Source organism: Nicotiana tomentosiformis, chromosome 4 (genome assembly GCF_000390325.3).
Source record: "Nicotiana tomentosiformis chromosome 4, ASM39032v3, whole genome shotgun sequence".
NCBI classification, from domain to species: domain Eukaryota; kingdom Viridiplantae; phylum Streptophyta; class Magnoliopsida; order Solanales; family Solanaceae; genus Nicotiana; species Nicotiana tomentosiformis.
In genome coordinates, this window is record NC_090815.1 from 589,789 (window position 1) to 613,371 (window position 23,583).

General features: G+C 39.4%; 1 protein-coding gene across 1 annotated transcript; it reads left to right on the forward strand.

The window, feature by feature from the left end:
* Positions 1-17,829: 17,829 nt before the first annotated feature.
* On the forward strand, positions 17,830-18,676 carry LOC104106382 (uncharacterized). Its single transcript, XM_009614923.2, has 3 exons — positions 17,830-17,856; positions 17,935-18,322; positions 18,381-18,676. Exons 1-3 carry the CDS (start codon positions 17,830-17,832, stop codon positions 18,674-18,676), a joined length of 711 nt encoding a protein of 236 aa, XP_009613218.2.
* The last annotated feature ends 4,907 nt before the right edge of the window (positions 18,677-23,583 follow it).

Genomic DNA, 23,583 nt, shown 5'->3' on the forward strand with positions numbered 1-23,583 from the left:
AGTCTCGTTGGGCAGGTCCTTTTGTTGTGGTAAGTGTGAGGCCTCACGGAGCGGTAGAACTGCGTGATACGAGCTCAAGTGGTACCTTCTTGGTAAATGACCAGAGAATAAAATATTATTGGGGTGGTGACATTGCACGTCACAAGACCTCAGTGGACTTGGCAGATACTTAAACACGTGTTGAGTCGTGCCGCGACGTTAAATCAGGCGCTCATTGGGAGGCAACCCAATTTTTACCGCTTTCGAAGCATAGTTGTTTTTCTTTTATAGGCAATAATATTTTTCTTTGTAGGTTGAAATGGTGTGGAATGTGTGTAATGTATATATTGAGTGCTTGGGTAGTCGGGATTGTTTATTTTAAAAAAAAATCAGCGAATTGAGCGCCCAGGCCAACGCCCCACGCTGCCTGGGCCGCACTTTGTAGTATCTCTGAAGTTTCAACGCCAGCCCCAGCGTGGGGCGCTGGGCTGGCGGGTCAGGTATGTAATTTTTATTTTTATTTTTATTTTTTCTTTATTTTTATTTTCTTTGTTTAATTAAAAATACCCTACCCAATTACCCATATACACACACAACCCAACCCATATCCAATTACCCAAACCCACCCCCCACCTAAATTAAAATAGCTAAAACCCAAAACCCCCCCTTTTCTCCAAAAACACACTGTCCGCTCCTCTTCTCCTCTTTTCTCTCAAGCCTTGCTAAATTCCATCTCAAGACTCGTATGTTCTTCTTGCTATCTCGTTTCTTGTATTTTGGAAGTTCTTAGAGTATTTGTAGTCTTCTTTCTCCCCCAATCCTCAAATCCCCTAGGTCTCTTAAACATACTTTGATGTTATTGTGGGTGGAATGATTATACACGAAATTGGTGCAAAAATTGGTTGTGCAGTTGTGTTTGAAGTAGTAAATTATAATTCCCTCTACTTCATGTAAATTTGGGAGGCCCACCTTCTCCCACCATTGTTGAAATAGAAGAGCAAAATTGATGCCCACAAGGTGTTTGCTAAAATGCTTACGAGAGTAAATTTGAACACCGATGAAGTCTAAGTAGCCGAGTGTAGTTATATATGCGTTTGGGCGAAGTGTGGGGTGTTTTTTTTGGGGGGGGGGTATTGTATCTTGTTGTAAACTTTTGTAAGTTGTAGTTAGTGTACTAAAATAGTGTAGTAATGTAGACTTTAGCTTTGTTATGCTTGCACCATAGTTAAGTTACGGCCATGTTAGACTAATTGAATTTTATGGCATAGGGAAGTCTAAGTACCTATAGCCTTGTGATGAAACATTGGTGCACATTGAATCAATATTATGATTCGATTATATATAAACTTCGATTTTAAGTGTGGGGTCATCTTGCCTCTCACGATGACCTTAGGCAACATCTCTTGATTCATTCTCATCTTTGTGTTTATCATGTGTAGGTTGCTATGGCTCGTGACGATACCGCTAAAGGAAAAGGGGTGGGGAAGTCCTCCACTACTGCTCCCCCTCCAAAGAAACGCAAGCAAGGCGAGAGCTCTTCCCGACGAGCCAAGGGAAAGCAACAGGCTAGCGGGTCTACGATGCCACCACAACCTCGAGTGGAACTTGTTCGGGATGACGCCATCAAATGGCATGATACTTTTGTTCCATATGGGAGATATGTGTCTGAAATGGGGATAAATGTGAAGGCTTTAGAACGGAACTTCCCAGATGTACTTGCTACATTGATTGAAAAGAAGATGGATAAGCTCCTCGAATGTCCGGGCCCAGCAAATCTCAGCATGGTAAGAGAGTTATATGCCAACTGGAACGAGAAAAATGACGAGTTGTGGGTCAGAGGAAACAAAATTCCAATGGATAGGGAAGCCTTGTGTCATTTTTTGGGAGTTGATAGCCCTAACCCACTAAGGCTTTGAAAGTTCGTCAAAAGTCCATGCTACCAAGCAATACGTCACACACTTTGTGGCGTTGATTCTAATGCAAAATGGACGCGAACTAAGGGAAATATTCACCTTGAAATACTCCGGTTCGACTTCAACAAAACAGCCAAGGTCTAGCAAAACTTTGTGCAATCTAGCTTAATGCCCATTGAGCATAATAGTGAGTGCACTCGAGCTCGAGTGTGCGTGATCTACTTTTTGATGACCGGGTGCCCCATAAATGTGGGTGAGCTCATGCTTGGGAGATGACCCGCACCCGTTTTGGAGGAAGGATCAAAAGGTTTTTTTTTGGCAACATCCTGACACAATACATGCTATCTCGTGGGGTACCAGTGTACCCTAGCTATGATGAGGTAGTGGAGGCACCCACAACATTGTTAGACATCACATCCATGCTAGAGTCCACATCCAAGCTCACCCAAGCTGCTAGGAATGAGAGGGACAAAAATTTCAACAGGTTTCTTTACAAATCCCTCAATGTTATTATGAGCAGGCTTGGGGTGTCAGATGAGGAGCGCACGCGATTGCGAAGTGATCTCTCCAGTTCTTCCAAGGAGATGTTGGGCATAGCACCAGGCAGTCCTGTTCATCCGTCTGAGGATGAAAACACTGACAAGGAATCTGATAATGAGGATGCGGATGATGATGAAGTTATGGGACCAATGGCTTTGGTACCCTTAGGAGATGATGATGAGCCCATTGCCACAGCTGGTTGGCATCCTGATGAGGCAGACTCTGACTAACAGGGAGTTCTTTCTTTCCACCTTACTTTATTTTTGAATTTATTATGCATCGAGGACTATGCATTGTTTAAGTGTGGGGTGGGGAAATACTCCTTGAATTGTATAAAATTTTATTAGTGTTATTGTTTTTATTTTATTTTAGCACCTTTTAGCTTAGTTTAAGACTAACATAGTATTATTAGCTAGATTACATAAAAAAAAAAATTAACAAAAACTTGGACTTTTCTCGACGATGGATCTATTGGACAATTTTCTTGAGGGATTAAAGTCCGATTAAAAATACCAAAAAGATTTTCTTTTGTTTTATATTTGATAGTTAGGTAGTATCCCTTGGTTTTTCTTTGGACGCCGGTTCTTTTCCAAGGGTGTAGCTCGAACCATTTTTTTTTTTGAGTAGGATAAGGGAGAAAACTGAGGTGCTCGGAGATACCTTTTGATATGTTTGGTGTTGGCAAGTTAAAGTAGAGCATGCGCTATGTCTTCCTGCATATATGATTGACTTGTATGCCACCTAGTGCATTGTTGCTTAAAATTTCTCAACTTGATATGCTTGCTTGACCTGAGAGTCACACAGAACCGTCTTGAGTGAGTCAAGTTCCATGTGTGTGTAAAGATTGTTGATATTCTGTGCTATCCTGTGTAGTCTAGAACTTTTCCCATGTGTTAATCAACGCGAAATCATTAAGTTGTGCTAGTCTAGGAGATGACATAGGCATTTCTTGCTTGACCATAAAGGTGCTTGTCACTTACAAATAAAATTTTCCCATTGCTAGCCCCTTTGAGCCTATAGACTATTTCCTTGGCAACCACATTACAAGCCGTACTCCTAGTTGTTCTTAATTTGAGATTGTTGAACCTTTACCTCCTAAGGCATTTAGTCGCTAAAAGAAGTAATGTGAGAGATTAGGAAGTGGCTTTCGAGTGGAACCATGGAAGGGCCCTTAAGGTGCACTAAAATTGTGAATAAAGATCACTAGCTTATGAACTTCAATGTATAGAGTGTGTGAAAAAAAAAAAGAGGAAATGTTTTGCAAGAAAGAGCAAACAAAAGTTCAACTAATGTAGAAAGACACACCTCCTAATCCTTCTCACTCATGCTAGTGACACCATAGCGGTGCTTGATGGAAAAGAGTGCTATGTTAGTTATGGTGTATGACAAGTGAATGGGTTGAGAAGAAATTACGCTTGAATTGTGAGTGTAGTGTATTAAAGTGCTTAGGAGGGTTAGTCACTATTCCTAAATGTATCAACCTGTCCCTTAGCCTACATTACAACCTTAAAGTCCTAATTGATCCTAGATTTAGCTAGCTTAGATTAGTAGAGATTTACACTACGGGCAAGCTTATGGTACGACCACGAGATGCACATGAATTCTTTGTGAGAGTGAGTGAATGTTGTTCAATTGTGTGATGTCCTTAATTTATGTTCAATGGCATATTTAAATTTGTGGACTACTTTGATATTCACTCTTTTGCTTGTGGTGAGGGCACTTGATCTCATGACGGATTGGTGATGTTGTACACTTTCTTATGTTGGGTGAGTGTGTGAGTTGAATATGCTTAGTGGTAACGAGTCGTCTCTTGAGGTAAGGTGGTTGTGTAGAGGTTGCTTGAGTTGATTGAGTTGGTTGAATAACATTGAGTATACTTGGGCTATTTAAAAACGGGAAGAATATGAAATTTGTGTGTTCATACTTGATTGCCGACATCGATCATAGTCAAAAGGTAGGGTGTTTGATTGAATTAATTGTGAAGTCCTCTTTCATAGTGCTAAGTACGTTTTGGGGGTGTTAATATAGTTCCATTGCTTGAGGACGAGCAAGAGTCTAAGTGTGGGGTGTTGATAATCGGCTTAATGTATGCATATTTTGATATATATCGCCTCACATTTTGCTCATGTCTCGACGATTTGAGATGTTTAATATGATTATTTGTGCTAAATTTTGGTATTTCTATGTGTAGGGATCATTCGGATGCAATTTGGGACGAAAGGGCGCGAATTGGAGCGAAATCGGGACAAAAACGCAAAAAGTGAGATTTGAGGGCCACAGCCAGCGTGGGGCGCTGGCTGTGGCGCAATTTACAGCAGCCAAAATATTTGAGCGCCAGGGCCAGTGCCCCACACTGCCTTGGACGCTCAAGACGGGAAAGTATCCTTTTTCGACTAGGACTCGGTTATTTTTACCCCTAGACGCCCCCAACTCATATAAAAGCCAACCTAAACCTATTTTTGAAGGGGCAGGATGTGATTGAGAGGGAAGAGGGAGGCGCCAAACACTCGGAAGCAAGGATTTGATAAATTCTTCCATCCTTTTCCTAGTACTCATTGATTTTATGTTTGAAAACATTATTTTTGATGCTTGTATGAACATGAGTGGCTTTGAACCCTATTGTTCTAGGGTCATGGGTATACATGAATGTTGACGCTTGAAGTTTAATTTGACGAAGTTGATTTTATCATATTGGGTTATTTATTTAATTCTGTTTTTAATTATTTTGCTGAGTAGCTAACAGTGAAATACTATCTACAAATCTAGAGTTGAACTCGAAAGTGGGAATTCTAGATTGCATATAGAATTAAATAGAGCAAGTTCTTAAACCCGGGCATCGGGGAACGGATTCGCAATTAGGATAGACATATACTTAATTGCCTTGCTCGGTTGCAATACATGAATTGTAAATGCGTTCTTGTTAATCTTAATTCCATAGACATATAGGTATTAAGTTAGCTTAAATAGGTGAGTAAGGACTCGACATATTCTTATGAGTAATATCAACCCTGTCAATCAACAATCCAGATAAATCAATTTGTTATTTTAAGCTAAGAATGCAATATGATTGTTAGATAACCCATGACCCTGGAATATTATCTCCTATTGATTGTTATTCGAAACTATTTAAGTGTTGTGGTTGATTTCTAGTATTTCATTACTTGATAGTCTTTAGGTAGTAAATTAGAAAATTATCTATTTTGTAAGAAACCGCTTGAATCGATAAGCTATTTAAGTTTGAATTAGTCAAAAGTGAATCATAAGTCTTCGTGGGAACGATACTCTACTCATTACTCTATTACTTGACGACCACGTATACTTACGTGAGTGTGTTTGGTCGCAACAACCGACCATACAAATGCTGTAAAGCAAATCGAAAATCCGCAAATCAGGACACAAAGCCCTTTACATAGGACACCATTCTTACGCGACGCTAAAGAAAATACCAGCTTACTTTAAACATCTGAATTCTTTCCTGCTCATTCGAGCTCGTGATACTCTTGCCAACCCCGAACCGCAACTTTGATCCTCAACTTCCAATTCCCATGCCACTCACTGCACCTAACGTGCCACTACGCAAGAGTACAAGAGTTACATCATAACTCCTGAACCACTAATAGGGTACACAGTTCATCATATAGAAACCTTTCACTTAACTCATTTCAGGAGAATCATTGCAACACGCGACTGAAATTCCTATCACCGCAGAAAATACCAACCTCAAGTAATGGTCTAAACCACCATAACCCTTCCAGGATTCATCTACACATAACCGGCCGTAATACTCGAATGCCCCCAAATAAAATCAATTACGGCGGCCGTCAAGCCTCGCACGTACAGCCACAAATCACATGTATAACTCAACACGCTGAAGGAACTGATCATTGCCACCATCATGCCAATTCAACCATAGCTAACCGAACTGACTTCCCCTAGTTTACTCGGGACTCGCCCTAGAAATAATTATTGCTCCATTCAAAACATCATGAACCCAATTTTGCACTTATCTTGAGTGACCTTATTTCACGAGACCACGTTGTCTCCAAAACCCACGAACCATCACATATCTCCTTGTGCGCATATTCGCATCTTCAACTGGTACACCCATTCTGAAAATTCCTCTATGAATCCGAAGTTGTTTTCTCCCGTTCCTCTAATGCTACACCGCAGACCGAAGATAACATAGAACACTCCAAGCCCCTTTCATAATCCACTGCAAAAGCTCGATACTTGACCATACCACGGACTCGAAATCCTTAGGCACTGCACTTTAATTTCGAACCTACTAGGACCATTATTGATATTCACTCACTCTGACTTGTTCCCGAATACAATCAAACTCCAAGGCCCTGCTAGCACAGGAACACCCTCTCAAAGAAGCAACCGGCTGAATTCCTTTCCTTGTACATCACATCCACATGAAGCATAGACTCTGAGTCTTCCCAAAACCTGAACATGAACTGATAAGGCCAAATATAACACGCATTCCTCAAATCCTTTTGCTCAAATTACCACTGATATTTTCTTTCCTTAGTCGTAATAACCCACCAATACACCGATAACCAGAAACCGCACAAGTAGATAACCATACAATCCAATAGTAGGCGGTGGGGCTCTCCCACTTAGCTCGAAGCTACCATTGCATAACTCTGGAACCCACCAAGATTCCTTATCCCCCATTGACATGATCTTGCACAATCAACCCACCAAATTTCTCGAAACCTTTCTGTTAAACACTTCATGGCCACTCTGAATCACTAGCCACATGCACATATTTGACCTCTTCCTGAATAGTTAGTAGAAATTCTTCGTAGGAGCTTCGTCAAAACCACGCAACCGCTAACCTGCTCACAGGAGATAACCCGCCTGTGGAAACTCCATGCCGACATTATCCAATGCCGCTGCACTGGGTGCAATTACTACGAAATCAGTAACCCATCCTGAGCCCGTGCTCATTCACCAGCTGTACAAGTCCATTCACTCCTCATGGAAATCAATTAAAGGTGCGACAATACGTCCCAATCTAAAGTCCTGTTGTATCCTTCTTCATATCAAGCAACTCCTTTCTGTTGTATCCAACCTTCCTCCGTATAACAGCCAATATTCCAGATTAGCCCGTAGACTGAGTCACTGTCCACCATGAATCCCAAATCACTCTAAACTTTCTCAAGGCGTGTAGTCATCCTACCACAGAACCCATATACTGCTCTGCCACTCTCCCACTTTGGTCAAACTCACTCCTTTAAGTAACTACTCGACTCCTGTTTCTCACACTTGGCCTTCTAGAAGTTTATCCACTACCGGACACCTCCCTCATGTCCTTCCTCATCCTTCGCCGCCTAGTTGTTTCCTTAAGTCAAATCCATCTCTACAACACTTGAACCTACAGATCTCTACCAACTTTAAACCCCTCCGAAGATCATCTTCCTCGAACGGTCAATATTAGAAATACCCATTTAAATTCCGGAATTACTACACTTCATTGTCTCTGACACCCGCTTCTCCGGCACCATCTCACACTACTCTGCCCCAAAGGCAAATTGATGAAGACCATGACACCGGCGAACCTTAAAGCATTCAACAAGGATGAATATTTATAGTCTGATTGCCTTTCCTCCGCCGGAAATAATATACCGAATCTGTGAATCATGCATTAAGTAAACCTCCTTCCAAGTCATTCACTGCCCCGACGCATTGACAAGCATCCTACCATTACAGAAACACTGTGCGATAGCAATACACGAATCGTCATAACAATATATGCCAAATCTCGAAACCTTAGGTAATACTGATACTGAGCTGAAACGATAGAACGACCTTCCACAAGGCGACGACAATAGCCCAAAGCAAATATGCAGGGAGAAACATCCTGCACCACATTTGTAGTATCATTTAAATTTCTTGATTCCCAATTTATAACAAGTGCTTCAAAGACGCGTAAGATTGAATAGTAAGGAAATAAAGGCACAAGCCTAACAGGAAATCAAATCGCACGATGAGGAATCAAGAAGGGAAGTGCTCCTAACAGCCCTGTAGCCTCTCAAAGATAAGTATAGACGTCTCCGTACCAATCCGCAAGACTCTACTAGACTTGCTCATAACTCGTGAGACCTAAGTGAACCTAGCACTCTGATACCATGTTGTCACGACCCAAAATCCATTAAGGTCGTGATGGCATCGGACACTACTGTCAGGTAAGCCAACAATAATTATTTAATTTGGTTCTCGTTTTAATATTTTGAAATCATATTTTCCTTCACTTAAATAGTAACAGATGAAATTCACAGTGTAAATAATAATATTTTTAATAATTTCAATACAGAACAACTCATAATCACCTCAAAACCCGGTGTCACAAGTGCATGAGCATCAACTAGGAATGTAAAACAAAATACAGCATCTGTCCGAAATTCAAATTTGGATAGGAGAAATATAAATACTCCGAAGGAGACTCTGCCGGCTGCGGGTCGTAATGTGGGTTGCAAATCACGTAAGTCCCCGCATGCATACGCGCCTCTGCTCTCACAAGGTCACTAGTCACATATGTACCTGCACAAAAAATGTGCAGCAAGTGTAGTATGAGTAAGTAATCAACGTGTACCCAGTAAGTATCCCGTCTAACCTTGAAGAAGTAGTGACGAGGGGTCGACTCCGACACTCACCATGGGCTATCATTAAAATGCCGGTATTATAATTAAACAAGAATTTTTTTTCGAAATAGCTGAAGGCTCAATAATCAAGAAGTAAATAAGCATGTCCTTTATTATTTAGGAAATCTCCATTTCTGGTTTCGTCATTTAAAAATTTATATATCAAGTCAATGAAGCAATATCAATTATTATTAGTTCCGAAGATCTATCATGCGCAAATCATGCCGAGGACGTACGGCCCAATCCAACATATAAATGTAAACTGTACACTGCCGAGGATCGAACGGCGCGAACCATAGATGCATCTATTGACCTGCCGAGGCGAACAACCCGCTCCCATGAGAGTAGTGGAAATTTACCCCGCTTGCGGAAATGTATTTGCGAAGTGGTTGCACATAGATTTATCAAATTATTATTATTATTATTATTATTATTATTATTATTATTATTATTATTATTATTATTATTATTATTATTATTATTATAATATTCTTCAATTCTTTTCAAAAATATAGAATTACAATGAAACTTTCGAGTCCCAAAATCCTCAAATTTCAACTCTTTTCAAGGCATTTAATAAGCATACTCGGTCTCAATTCCTTTCAAGGCAAATAATAAACAAAATCAAATAACGGTATCAACAAAGCATGGTGTAAACCTAGAACTACCCGGACATAGGCATAATTAATAGCTACATACGGACTCTCGTCACTTCGTGCGTGCGTATCCCCCGCAAGTAACAGTACACAAAAATTAATTTCCCAATGGGGTTAATTTCCTCTTACAAGGTTATAAAGCAGACTTACCTTGCTTCCAAGTCCCATAACCGGCTCTAACGTCTTTCCAACAACTCCAGTCAATGCCCAACGCTCCAAAACTAGTCAATAAATGTGCGAATCCATAAATATTTACTCTAGTACTCTTTATAATCCAGTTTATAACAATTCCTAACTCCGCTTGAAAAGTCAATAAAAATATCACCCTCGGGCCCATATGCCCGGATTCTAAAAATTTTCAAAGATAAACTTTACCCATAACCTCACGAACTCAAATATATAGTTTATTTCCAATTCCATACTCAAATTCGTGGTCAAAATCCAAAAATAACAAATTCTAGGTTTTCTACCAAAACCCCACATTTTCTACTAATTTCCATGTCTAAATCCTTATACAAACCATGTATTTAACTTATAATAAGTGGGAATCACTTACCTTGACATAGATGATGAAAATCTCCCTTCCAAGAGCTCCAAAAATTGCCCAACCAAATGAAAAATTGAGGAAAAATGGCCAAATCCCGTCTTTAAAACAATCTACCCAGGCCAGGCCCTTCTTCGCGTTCGCGATCAAAGCCTCGTGTTCGCGAAGGCTGCAGACACTACTGCTCCGTGTTCGCGAAGGCCAAACTACTCCAGGCTCCCACTCTGCTTTCTTCTTCGCATTCGCGACCCCTGGCTCGTGTTCGCGTAAGCTTCCTTAGGCAACCCTCCGTGTTTGCGACCTCCACCTCGCGTTTGCGAAGGCCAAAAACCCAGCTGCCTCAACTTCCTCTTCGCGAACGCGGGACACCCTTCGCGCTCGCGATGAAGGAAACCAGATACCAGCAACAGTAGTCCAAAACAGCCCGAAATGATCTAAAACCATCCCGAAACACACCCGAGGCTCCCGTTGCCCGTCCAATCACACAAACCAGTCCCACAACATAACACAAACCTGCTTGATACCTCAAATCACATCAAACAACATCAAAATCATGAATCTCACCCCAATTCGAGCTTAATGAACTTTAGAACTTCAAACTTCTACATTCGATGCCGAAACTCATCAAATCACATCCGACTGACCTCAAATTTTGTACACAAGTCACAATCGACATTACGGACCTAGTCCAACTCCCAGAATCGTATTCCGAACCCAATATCAAAAAAGTCCACTCCCGGTCAAACTTTCCAAAAACCTTCAAATTTCTAACTCTCGCCAAATGACCCCGAAATGACCTACGGACTTCCAAATCTACTTCCGGACGCACTCCTAATGCCAGAATCACCATAGAGAGTTATTTCCAGACTCGGAATCCCAAACGGATATCGATAACATTGAAATACACTTCAACCCAAATTTATGAAATTCTTCCAACATGCCAACTTCCATAATAGGCACCAAAACGCTCTTAATCCAAAACCCGATCCGGACATACGCCCAAGTCTAAAATTATCATACGAACCTGTTGGAACCTTTAAATCCCGATTCCGAGGTCGTTTACTCAAAAATCGCATTTTAGTCAATTCCTCCAACTTAAGGCTTCTGAAATTAGAATTGTCTTTCCAAATTAACTCGGAACCTCCCGAAATTAAATTCCGACCACGCGTACAAGTCATAATACCTGAAGTGAAGCTGCTCAGGGCCTCAAACCGCTAAACGATGCGCTAGAGCTCAAAACGTCATTACAGCAATAACGACAAAAGAATCGCAAATGCGAAGGAGTGCCATCCCTGCCAAGGTCGCATTTGCAACCAAAATCTTCGCAAATGCGAAGAGGGCAGATTTGCAAAAGCGATAAAATGTTCGCAAATGCGAACCCCTAGCAAATGCGATCAAAACCTCACATTTGCGAGACCTGCAGTCCAGACCCAAAACCAGCTGAACCAGCAACAACTTTTCATCCAAACGTTGATCCGAAACCACCCCGGAACACACCCGACACCCCGGGACCCCGTCCAATCACATCAACCTGTCCCAAAACATGACACAAACTTGCTCGAGGCCTCAAATCACGTCAAACAACGTCGAAATCACGAGTCACACCCCAATTCGATCTTAATGAACTTTAGAACTTCAAACTTCTACATTTGATATCGAAACTTATCAAATCACGTTCGATTGACTTCAAATTTTGCACACAAGTCACATCTGACATTACAGACCTACTTCAACTTCTGGAATCGGAATCCGACCCCGATATCAGAATGTCCACACCCGATCAAAATTTTCAAAAATCATCCAAATTTCCAACTTTCACCAATTGACGCCGAAATGACCTACGGACCTCCAAATCAACGTCCGGACATGCCCCTAAGACCAAAATCACCATACAGAGCCATTCCCAGGTTCGGAATCCCAAACGAACATCGATAACATTGAAATACACTTCAACCCAAATTCATGAAATTTTTTCAAAATGCCAACCTTCCACAATAGGCGCCGAAACGCTCCCGGATCATCCAAAACCCGATCCGGACATACGTTGTCACGACCTAATTTCCTCTCCGTTGGGTATCGTGATAGAACCTAATCTTAGGGACTAGGTAAGCCTAACATTTACTGAATAACAACAATAATAAATAACATCTAACAACTTTTGAAATGGAATTCTCTATAAAATTTATAATTTCCAAAACCGGTAGTACAAGTTATAGGCTCTATAGAGTTTGTTACAATTTTCTAAGTACAACTGTTTGAAATAAAGTAAACAGTGTGAATACAAATCAGAAGGTGACTCCGAAGCCTACGAACGCAGCAACAGGTTTACCTTGAGTCTCCACAACAACAATCCGCACATCTAGCTAATACTCAACGGACTTCGAAATACCTCAATCTGCACAAAAATATGCAGAAGTGTAGTATGAATACACCATGGCGGTACCCAACAAGTATCGAGACTAACCTCAGTGGAGTAGTGATGAGGAACAGTCAAGACACCTGCTGGACTAAATAACCTGAACAAGTATAAGTATAGAAACAACAGAGTATGATATCTACGTAAAAACTACGCGAAACAACAATTAATACTGTAAATTTCAGTAAGAAAGGGATACAACAACTATCAGCGGAACACCATAATAATGACATAGAAGAACAAACGGAACACAGCCTAAATCCGATAATCACAGCTAAAGAAAAGACAAGTAACTACTCAACAAAACGACCGCTTTCACACCGGGTTTTAGTCAATAAACTCCACGAGGTATCGAACCTCATACTATTCACAACTCACGGGTCCCAATACCTGAACCCTAACACTGGGCATCCTGTGCCCTCATTACACTTCATAACCGCACTGACGACTCATGTGCCAAATAGAGCCATTGTCACATAAAAGGCAAGTAAACAAGGGTGTGCATCTATACTCAGCAATATCAAGAAAACCTCTTAACCGATAAAAGTGCTCAACTACATGTATGCTTGTGCAAGTGTCCTAACACGGTTCATGCCAGCTAGTAAGTATAGGAAAAGAAATGGACAGCACGTAGACTGTTTTCTCACAACTTTCCACAAGATAAAACTCACACAGGTAAGTGTACCACTACACAAACATCGACAACAAGAATGCCCCCAGGCCATCACAAGTCATCACAAATAAATCACTGACATAGCCCACATTGTCTCACCACGTGTGCAATAGTAAAGTAAATGCCCGACTTATCTCGCTACATGTGCATAATAATGTTCCCACCTTGTCTCGCCACATGCGCAACCCACATATATAAATCCCGCCTTGTCACGCCACATGTGCAAATATCAACAGTAACAATAGCACGCCAGAAACCTCGTGCAACCCGATAACACCGCACGGCAGAAACTTTGTGCATCACAACAACAAGTACAACAACAACAATGACAATAATACAAGAGTATGTCAATTAAGTCAACTCAGAAATTCCAGAACTCAAAGGAACGGAGGAACTAATTCACAAGGAGTAGCCACAATAGAGAATGCTAGTCATAATAAGAGCAGCTCAACAAGGAAGGAAATAATTGGTAACAACGGTCCCATAATGTACAGTTCAACAACAAGGGAGCTAACACAAGTCGAATAATTCCAAATAAGGATAAGTAGTATAAAGATAACCATAGCCTCAATTAAGGATGAACAATCACAGAAGAGGTAATTATAACTTCAAATAACGATAAGCAGTTAGGGGAAAGACAACATGGCAATAAAAGAGATAACAATTTAAGTTAAGGCACATATGAATCAAATGAACAACAAGAGTAGATCATGAAGCAATTAATTCTAATAAAAGCATGTAGAAGTGGAACTAGTAATTAAGAAACATAATCATAACGAGAACAACTGCATAGTTAGTGAATACAAGGACCTAAGAACCCTAAAAGGCTATTTTCCATAAATAAGTCCGAGCACGTACTCGTCACCTCGCGTACACGGACTACAATTACCTAGAAGACTCAAATCCTAAGAGGTAGTTCCCCCACTTGAAGTTAGGCAAGATATTTACCTCGAACAAGCTCAATCAATCGGTAACAATGCCTTTTCCACAAATATCCGACTCCGAGTGGCCCAAATCTAGCCAAAATCAATTACATACCATAAGAAACTAATCTAATTAATAAAATCAAAGCTAAAGCAAGAAATTAGAAAATCACCCCAAACAATCGACCCTGGCCCACGTCTCGGAATCGGGTAAAAGTCACAAAATATGAACACCCTTTCACTCACGAAGTCATTCGTACTAAAATTATCCAAATACGATATGAAAATCCCAATCAAAACTCAAAAACTTATTTGAAGAACCTTCCAACTTTTTTCCCCATATTTCTCAACCAAATTCCTTAATTAAATGATGAATTCAACTATAGATTAGTGGAGTATAACCATAAATGAGTTAGGAATCATTACCCAATAGTTTTCTCTGAAAAACCCTTGAATTATCGCCTCAATCTGATCTCTCAAAGACCCAAAAATGAAAATGGGATAAAATCCTCGAACTTGGCCTTTTCTGCCCAGCGATTTTACCTCTGCGGGCTTCCAGTCGCACCTGCGGAAATTCCATCGCAGGTGCGGAAATGACTTAAGTCCTCTGGTTTGCTTCTGCAAGCACAAGGCCGCACCTGCGAGTGCGCGCCTGCGGACTTTTCTCCGCTTCTGCAGAATCCTCACTCAACTCGCCTTCCGCTTCTGCGTCCCTTTTGTCGCACCTGCGACCACTGGTTACCCAGACCAGGGCCGCATCTGCGGGCTCCCTTCCACACGTGCGAGTCCACACCTGCAGTCACCCTACCGCAGGTGTGATTACACCAGAAGCTTGAAAGCTTCAACAATATACACAAGTCCAATTTCGATCCGTTAAGCATTCGAAATCAACCCGAGCCCCCCAAGACCTCAACCAAACATACCAACAAGTCCTAAAACACCATACAAACTTAGTCGAGCCCTCAAATGACATCCAACAACGCTAAAAACATGAATCACCCTCCAATTCAAACGTAATGAACTTTGAAACTTCAAACTTCTACAACCGATGCCGAAACCTATCAAACCATGTCCGATTGACCTCAAATTTTGCACACAACTCACACTCGACATTACGGACCTACTCCAACTTTCGGAATCGGAATCCAACACCTGATATCAAAAAGTCCACCTCCGGTCAAACTTCCCAAAAATTTAACTTTCCCCATTTCAAGCCTAATTTAGCTACAGACCTCTAAAACACAATCCGGATACTCTCCTAAGTCCAAAATACCCAACGGAGCTAACGAAACCGACAAAACTCTATTCCAGAGTAGTCTTCACACAGTTCCAACTACGGTCAAAATCCTAAGACTTAAGCTTCCGAAACTTGAATCCTTCTTCCGATTTGACTACGAATCATCCGGTAACTGAACTCGACCACGCACGCAAGTCAATACACATAATACGAAGCTGCTCAAGATCTTATGCCGCTAAACGGGACTTAAATTCTCAAAACAACCGTCGGGTCGTTATATACGCCCAAGTCCAAAATTATTATACGAACCTGTTGGAACCTTAAAATCCCGATTCCGAGGCCGTTTACTCAAAAGTCAAACATTAGTCAATTTCTCCAACTTAAAGCTTCCGAATTTAGAAGTTTCTTCTCAAATCGACTCCGAACTTCCCGAAACTCAATTCCGACCACACGTATAAGTCATAATACCTAAAATGAAGCTGCTCATAGCCTCAAACCGATGAACGACGGGCTAGAGCTCAAAACGACCGGTCGGATCGTTACACACGCGCAACACGCGTACACAAAATGGCATGGTGTAGCCAGTTTTACGGCTGGCTATCCAAAAATAGCAACCATCGCTAATGTAATTGATTTCTAGAAATTTTGACTTAAAATATATTAGTAAATGAAATTTTTTGCCCTTGTCCTTTTTAACTTCTTGTTTAGTTGCTTTATGTTTTTAATTTCTTTTCGCTTTCTCTTTAGAGCAGTGTACGGATTTCGCTTTCGTGAGATTACTTTCTTCGAATTTAGTCTGGGTTAGGTCAAATTTTCTTCAAATTTATCTCGGTAAGTGTTGTTTTTTGTAGTAATGTGTTTGAATTTTCGTTGTTATTGTTGTTTCATTTGTTTCAATTTTGATTTTCGTACTGTTAGCGTTTAAATATTTGTGGTATTTTAACATCTACAATTTTTTTTCTCTGTTCATTAATTCATCTTATTTCTGATAATTTTGTCACTCTGTCATTAGTTTTATGTTGTAATGTTGTAATCGTTGCGTAACTTATTTTGATAAGTTGGTCAAATATTTTTGTAGTCGCTGCATATTAGGGTTAATTTTCAAATAGTTTTTTGCTTCAACTGCATTATAGATTGCTCGAGTTCTTGTTAAAACTTGAAATCCAGAACAATGTGCTTGACTTCATACTTAATAATTTGGTCCAGTATATTATACTGGAAGTCTGTCTTCTGAAGGCTTGTTTCCAAGTATTTTATACTGGACGATTATTATAGTATACTGGATTTTCGTTGATTACTTGTGTTTAATGATAATTTGTATGTGTGTTTTTTTATATGGTGTTTGATTATATTTTTTTAAATCTAGCCCATTTTTTTATGGAGTTTTATTTTTATTATAAATTTGGTGCAATATATTATACGCGAAGTCTATCCTCCGAAGGCTTGTTGTACAGTATTTTTTAATGAATGATTATTATAATATACTGGATTTCTATTTATATCTGATTATTTGTGTTTAATGATAATTTATATCTGTGTTTATTTTTTAATATGGTATTTGATTATGTTTTTTAATTCTAGTCCAGTATTTATTTATGGAGTTTTGTAATAAATTTGGTCCAGTATATTATATGGAAAGTCTATCCTCTGAAGGTTTGTTGTCCAGTATGTTATACTGGATGATTATTATAATATACTTGAGTTTTGTTTGATTCTAGTATATTATACAGGAAGCTTGCCATCTGTAAGCTTGTTGTCTAGTATGCTATACTGGATGAGTTCTGTTCATACTAGAGTTGTGTTTTATTTGTGATTATTTTTTTCAATGATTATTTGTCTCTATTTATTTTAATATGCTTTGTCCTCTGAAGGTTTGTTGTCCAGTATGTTATACTAGATGATTATTATAATATACTTGAGTTTTGTTTGATTCCAGTATATTATACAGGAAGTCTGCCATCTGTAAGCTTGTTGTCCAGTATGTTATACTGGATGAGTTCTTTTCATACAAGAGTTGTGTTTTATTTGTGATTATTTTTTATATTGATTATTGTCTCTGATTTTTTAATATGCTATTTGATTATGTTTCTTCTTTATACGCCAGTATTTATTTCTGGAGTTTCATTGTTTCTAATTAATTTGATCCAGTATATTATACAGGAAGTCTGCCATCTGTAGTACATCATACGTTATACTGGATGAGTTCTGTTTATACTAGAGTTCTGTTTATATACTGGATTCTGATCGTGTTTACTTATCTAAGATACAAATATTCTTTGTTTTCATGATTTTACAGAAATGGAATCTTCAAGTAGTATATTGAAGGTGCGTAATTCTGAAATGTTCAAGTTTTTATCTTTAAATTATATGAAATATTGCTTATATTTTTTGTATTAATTTTAGGAGAGAGATAGATTATATGAGTTTAAGGATTGGTTTTCTACTGATTGTTACTGGAAAGGTGATAGAAATTTTAAGCAAACTATTTCATCCTTTTTGTCGGTAACACAAATGGATATGTTGAAGAACGGTGTATTTGGGAAATTTTTTGAGTTGGATGAAGTTAGTCACTCTGGGAATTTGACTCATTGTATGTTGCTCTCTCAACTTTTCTACAAGGATAAAAGCAAAATTATTTTTAAAGTTTTTGGGCATGATGTGGCATTTACAGAAGAGGATTTCCACACTATTACTGGACATAAGATTGAGGCATCCGATTATAGTTTTGTTGATGTTAGAGAGAACCGTTTGAAGGAATGGTATTTCCCTGAAGTGAAAAAGGAGTTTGAAGGTAGAAACTTTGCATCATTTTATGCAAAAGCGGTCTCGATTACGTGATGGTACAACAGTTGATGTATGTGTTGATGTCGAGGTCTGCGATGAAGATGCAGTAAAGCTTGCTCAGATTTATCTATTAGAAGCCATTCTATTGGGTAAATTTGAAAGTCAAAATATTAGCAATCGTTCTATGAAAATCATTGACGACGAAGAGCTTTGTGTTTCTTTTCCATGGGGCAGTTTCTGTTTTGATGAGCTTATTGATAGTTTGTTGCATCTTTTAACAACTGATTCAGTGAAAAAGAAATCAATGGGTAGGATCCCATCTTATACGATGCTTGGATTCCCATTTTTGTTCAATGTATAGATGATGGAAGTGTTTAATGATTTCCATTAATTTTCAAAATATGATGATCGGGGGCCAATTAGGATGTTGTCTTACTCAAGCATTGGATGTCCAAAATATGACAAACTTCATAAAGATTTCTTTACAAATGAAAGTTTAAGTTAGTAGTATTTGACTTTTAATCATATTTCTTTGCTCATATATTTTATTTTAATCTAATTATTTATATTTTTATTTATTTAAAAGAAGTTTAAGGTTTTTAAGGTGAACCCGTCATATCTTCTCCAACATTCATCAAAAGTTAATATTAGTAATATTGTGAATGTAAGTTGTTGTTTCTCTGATTTTAATTAGTCTTGCTTTTAATTAATTTCTACTGATAGTATACTAGATTTTGGTTCTGATAACTTGCATTTCAAAATTTGGTTGCTGTATATTATTCTGGAAGTCTGTTCTCAAAAATATTATTGTCCAGTTTTTTCTATTGGATGAGTAAAATATACTCGATCGTTATAATATACTGGATGAGTATAATATACTGTATGACTAAAATTTACTCGATCAGTATAATATACTAGATCAGTATTGTCACGACCCAAAATCCATTAAAGGTCATGATGGCGCCTAACACCACTGTCATGCAAGCCAACAGTAAAAGTTTAACTTAATTACTCATTTTAGTATTTTTAAAATCGTAAATTTCCTTCCATTGAATAGTAAGAGATAAAGTTTTACAGAGTGAATGATAATATCTTCACAACAACAACAACACAAAACAACCTATAATCATCTCCAAAATCTGGTGTCACAAGTGCATGAGCATATACTAGGAAGTAAAATAAAATACAGCATCTGTCCGAAATACAAATTGGACAGGAGAATATAAATAACCCTGAAGGAGACTCTGCTGGCTGTGGATGGTAACATGAAATGCAGCTCACGGTAAGTTCCCGCATCATCCGCGCCTCCGTGCCCAAAGGACCACCAGACATAAAAGTACCTGCACAAAAATGTGCAGCAAATGTAATATGAGTACGTAAATCAACGTGTACCCAATAAGTATCTAGCCTAACCCCGGAGGAGTAGTTACGAGGGGTTGACATCGACACTCACTAGTGGTCCAATAATATCAAGTACAGTAAAGAGGTGAACAAATATGAGGCATAATAAATAAATAAAATAAATAAGTATAAATCTGTGGTACAATTCTCCTCTTTACAATAGGCTCAAGCTCTCAATCAGCAAATTTCCTCCTCAACCGGAGCATATATATATAAATATATAGTGGACCTCACCAAAATGGGTCGCTATACTTCAAATCAGGAAGAACTCACAGATACACTGGCTTCTTGCCAAATATTACGCACGATTCCATGAGGATATTTTATAGAAATGCCGAGGCATACGACCCGATCCCATCATAATCTGTGCACTTCCAAGGGTCGAATGACACGAACCATAGATGCATCTATTAACCTTCCGAGGCGAACGGCCCGCTCCCATCAAAGTATGGTACATAAATCATGCCGAGGCGAATGGCCCGATCCCATTAGAGTAAGAAGCTTTAACGGGTCCTTGACCCTACTCATGAATAAACGTGTGAGTTATAATTTCTTTAACGAAAAACCTTTCAATGAACCATACATATATATATATATATATATATATATATATATATATATATATATATATATATATATATATATATCGGATACAATTTCATTATGAGGGGTACAATTGTTTCGTGACTAATCATGAAACTCGTGAAGCCTCTACAATAACAAGTCTATCACTCTACGCATGTCTAGTCTCAAGTCATAATACGAAATAAAAGAATTAAACGAGCAAAGATAATCCCTATAGTACAAGTATGGCATGGGTGAACCTAAGTCTACCCGGACAATAACATGGATCTAACTACATACGGACTCTTGTCGCCTCATGCGTACGTAGTCCCCGCAACAAGTTTTACATATTAAATATATCACCTAGGGGTAGTTTCCCCCTCACAGAATTAAACATGAGACTTACCTCATCTCAAAGGTTACTTTCCGGTCCAAAATTGTGCTTTAAATCCTCAACTCGGTGCCAAACGACCCGATGCTAGTCAAATGTTATATAAAATAGTCAATACATGTTTAAGAGTTCATTTCCTAACTATAAAAGTGATTTTCCAACCAAAATTAAAGAATTCTTAAAATTCACCCTCAGGCCCACGTGCTCGGATTCTGGAAATTTTTGGAGAAATATCTTACCCATAACCTCATGAAGTCAAATATATGTTTTTCACCAAATTCCATAACCATTTCCATGGTCAAATCCCATTTTTATCCAAAACCTAGGTTTTTCATCTAAACCCTTGATTTCACCAATTTTTACATGTTAATTTACCCATAATCTATGTATTTAACTCATGTTGTGTAGAAATTACTTACCTCAAAGTGCTAGGTGAAAACCCCCCTTCCAAGAGCTCCAAAATCGCCCAAGAGATGAAATAAAATGAGCTAAATGGCCTAAGTCCCGCATTAAATAGAGTTGTGCACAGGTCTCAGATGTCGCATTTGCGACACCTGGTTCGCAAAATGCGACAAATCCATCGCAAATGCGAACTTGGGCTTCTACTACCAAGGTCGCAAATGCGACCAAGGAGTCGCAAATGCGGATACTGCTGAGATCGCAAATGCGACCAAAGTGTCGCAAATGCGAACACTGCCCAGGTCATGCTTCATCACAATTGCGAAGCCTTTCTCGTAAATGCGAGTTTTGCAAATGCGAACAAATTCTCGCATTTGCGAGACCTGCAACAACTGCCAAGAAACACCAGAAAAACTGAAGTTTTCATATCTCCTGAAGTCCGAAACTCACCTGAGCCCTCGGGGCTCCACTCAAAACACACACACACAAGTATAACAACATCATACAAACTCTCTCGAGCGATCGAAACACTGAAATAACATCAAAACCCATGAATCGGATGCCAAAACGCATGGATTAACTCATGAGCTCCAAAACTTCGGAAAATACTCCCGAGCGTCCGATTCCTATCAAATCAACTGGGAATGACGCTAAATTTTGCGTGCAAGTATTAAATGACATTACGGACCTACTCCAACTTCTGGAACCAGAATCCGAACCCGATATCAAAAAGTTTACCCTCGGTCAAACTTTCCAAAAACTTCAAATTTCCTTTTTTTGGCCAAATGACCCCGAAACAACCTACGAACCTCCAAATCCACTTCCGGATGCGCCCCTAAGTTTAGAATCACCATAGGGAGCTATTCCTAGGCTCGGAATCCCAAACGAACATCGATAACATTGAAATGCACTTCAACCCAAATTTATGAAATCCTTCTAAAATGCCAACTTTCCACAATAGGCGCCGAAACGCTCCCGTGTCATCCAAAACCCAATCCGGACATACGCTCAAGTTCAAAATAATCATATGAACCTGTTGGAACATTCAAATCCCAATTCCGAGGTCGTTTACTCAAAATCACACCTTAATAAATTCTTCCAACTTAAAGATTCCGAAATAAGAATTTTCTTTCTAAATCAACTCCGGACTTCTCGAAATTCAATTCTGACCACACGTACAAGTCATAATACTTAAAGTGAAGCTACTCATGGCCTCAAACTACCGAACGACGTGCTATGGCTCAAAACGACCGGTCGGGTCGTTACATTCTCTCCCACTTAAACATATATTTGTCCTCAAACGTGCTAAGAACTGTTCTGGAGTTGTCTGAAATCACCATTTAACACCTCGTGCACCTACCCATGCTACCACAACCCAATTGAACACATTAGCTCGAGCCAATCTGATGATCTTCCCCTTTATTTAGTCAAGTAAGCCTTAGAGTCCAATTCAAACATCCAGAATTCTCCACCAGGCCTGTTTCCAACATACGAACACCGTATCAATCACTACACACTGCACCAAACACGATTGTATACCCTTACTGAATTCTTACCATGCACCGCGTTACTCATTTGCCCAAGGCAATCGTTCCAAAGCACATCAGCTAAAATTTCCACTGACCCGAAGCCTGTGGTGTACCTCATGACCAATTAAGCCTTGCTTTAACTCTCGCAATACAACCACAACAGCGAAGATATGTAGAAGTCATAACCACCTGTCAAATCACAATTTATGGAGTCTCTCCTCCCGACAAGAACCATTACCTCATTCTGGACTAAATAAGAATAGTTACTCTTTAATATACCCTTCCTAACTCCGATCGTACTGATCCCGGGTCTAATAACCTCGTCTCGCCCAGTACAAGCCGTTCAGGCAATAAGCCATCTCAAACACTGCCAAAAGCCTCATATGACACCATTAATGTGCCGACAGGCCACGATTCAAATATGATATACAAGGAAAAACGAACCCTAGGAAAGAACTACCCAGCACACATAACTAATATGACAATCGAAAAGATGTTATAAACCATCCTTTGAAATGAGACACAAAACACACAAGAATAGCTATGGGAAACTGTACTCAATGTCACACTGTTGTGGCGTGCAACCCGATCCACATATGATACTGTTGCGACGTGCAACCCGATCTAACCATGATACCCGTGGCAGCATGCCACCCGATCCAAACAACATATCCGTGGCGGCGTGCCACCCGATCCACACATAATAATAAATAGGGAAATACCCATCAAGCCAGAAATATTTATACCTACGAAATACCCGAAAATCAACCACAAGCACGCGAAGTGCATAATACAAATCCTGGGGAGATGGATAGCGCCATACGCTACGTAACTGAAGCACAACCAAGGTACAATAAATGACTTGCATCTTGAGAGCCATCCTGCTCTCACAACACCACAAGCTACACAGGATCTCAATACAAGTGTGAATAATCAAACCGCCTCACAACCCATATGGCACAATAGAGATTGCACTAAATAGCT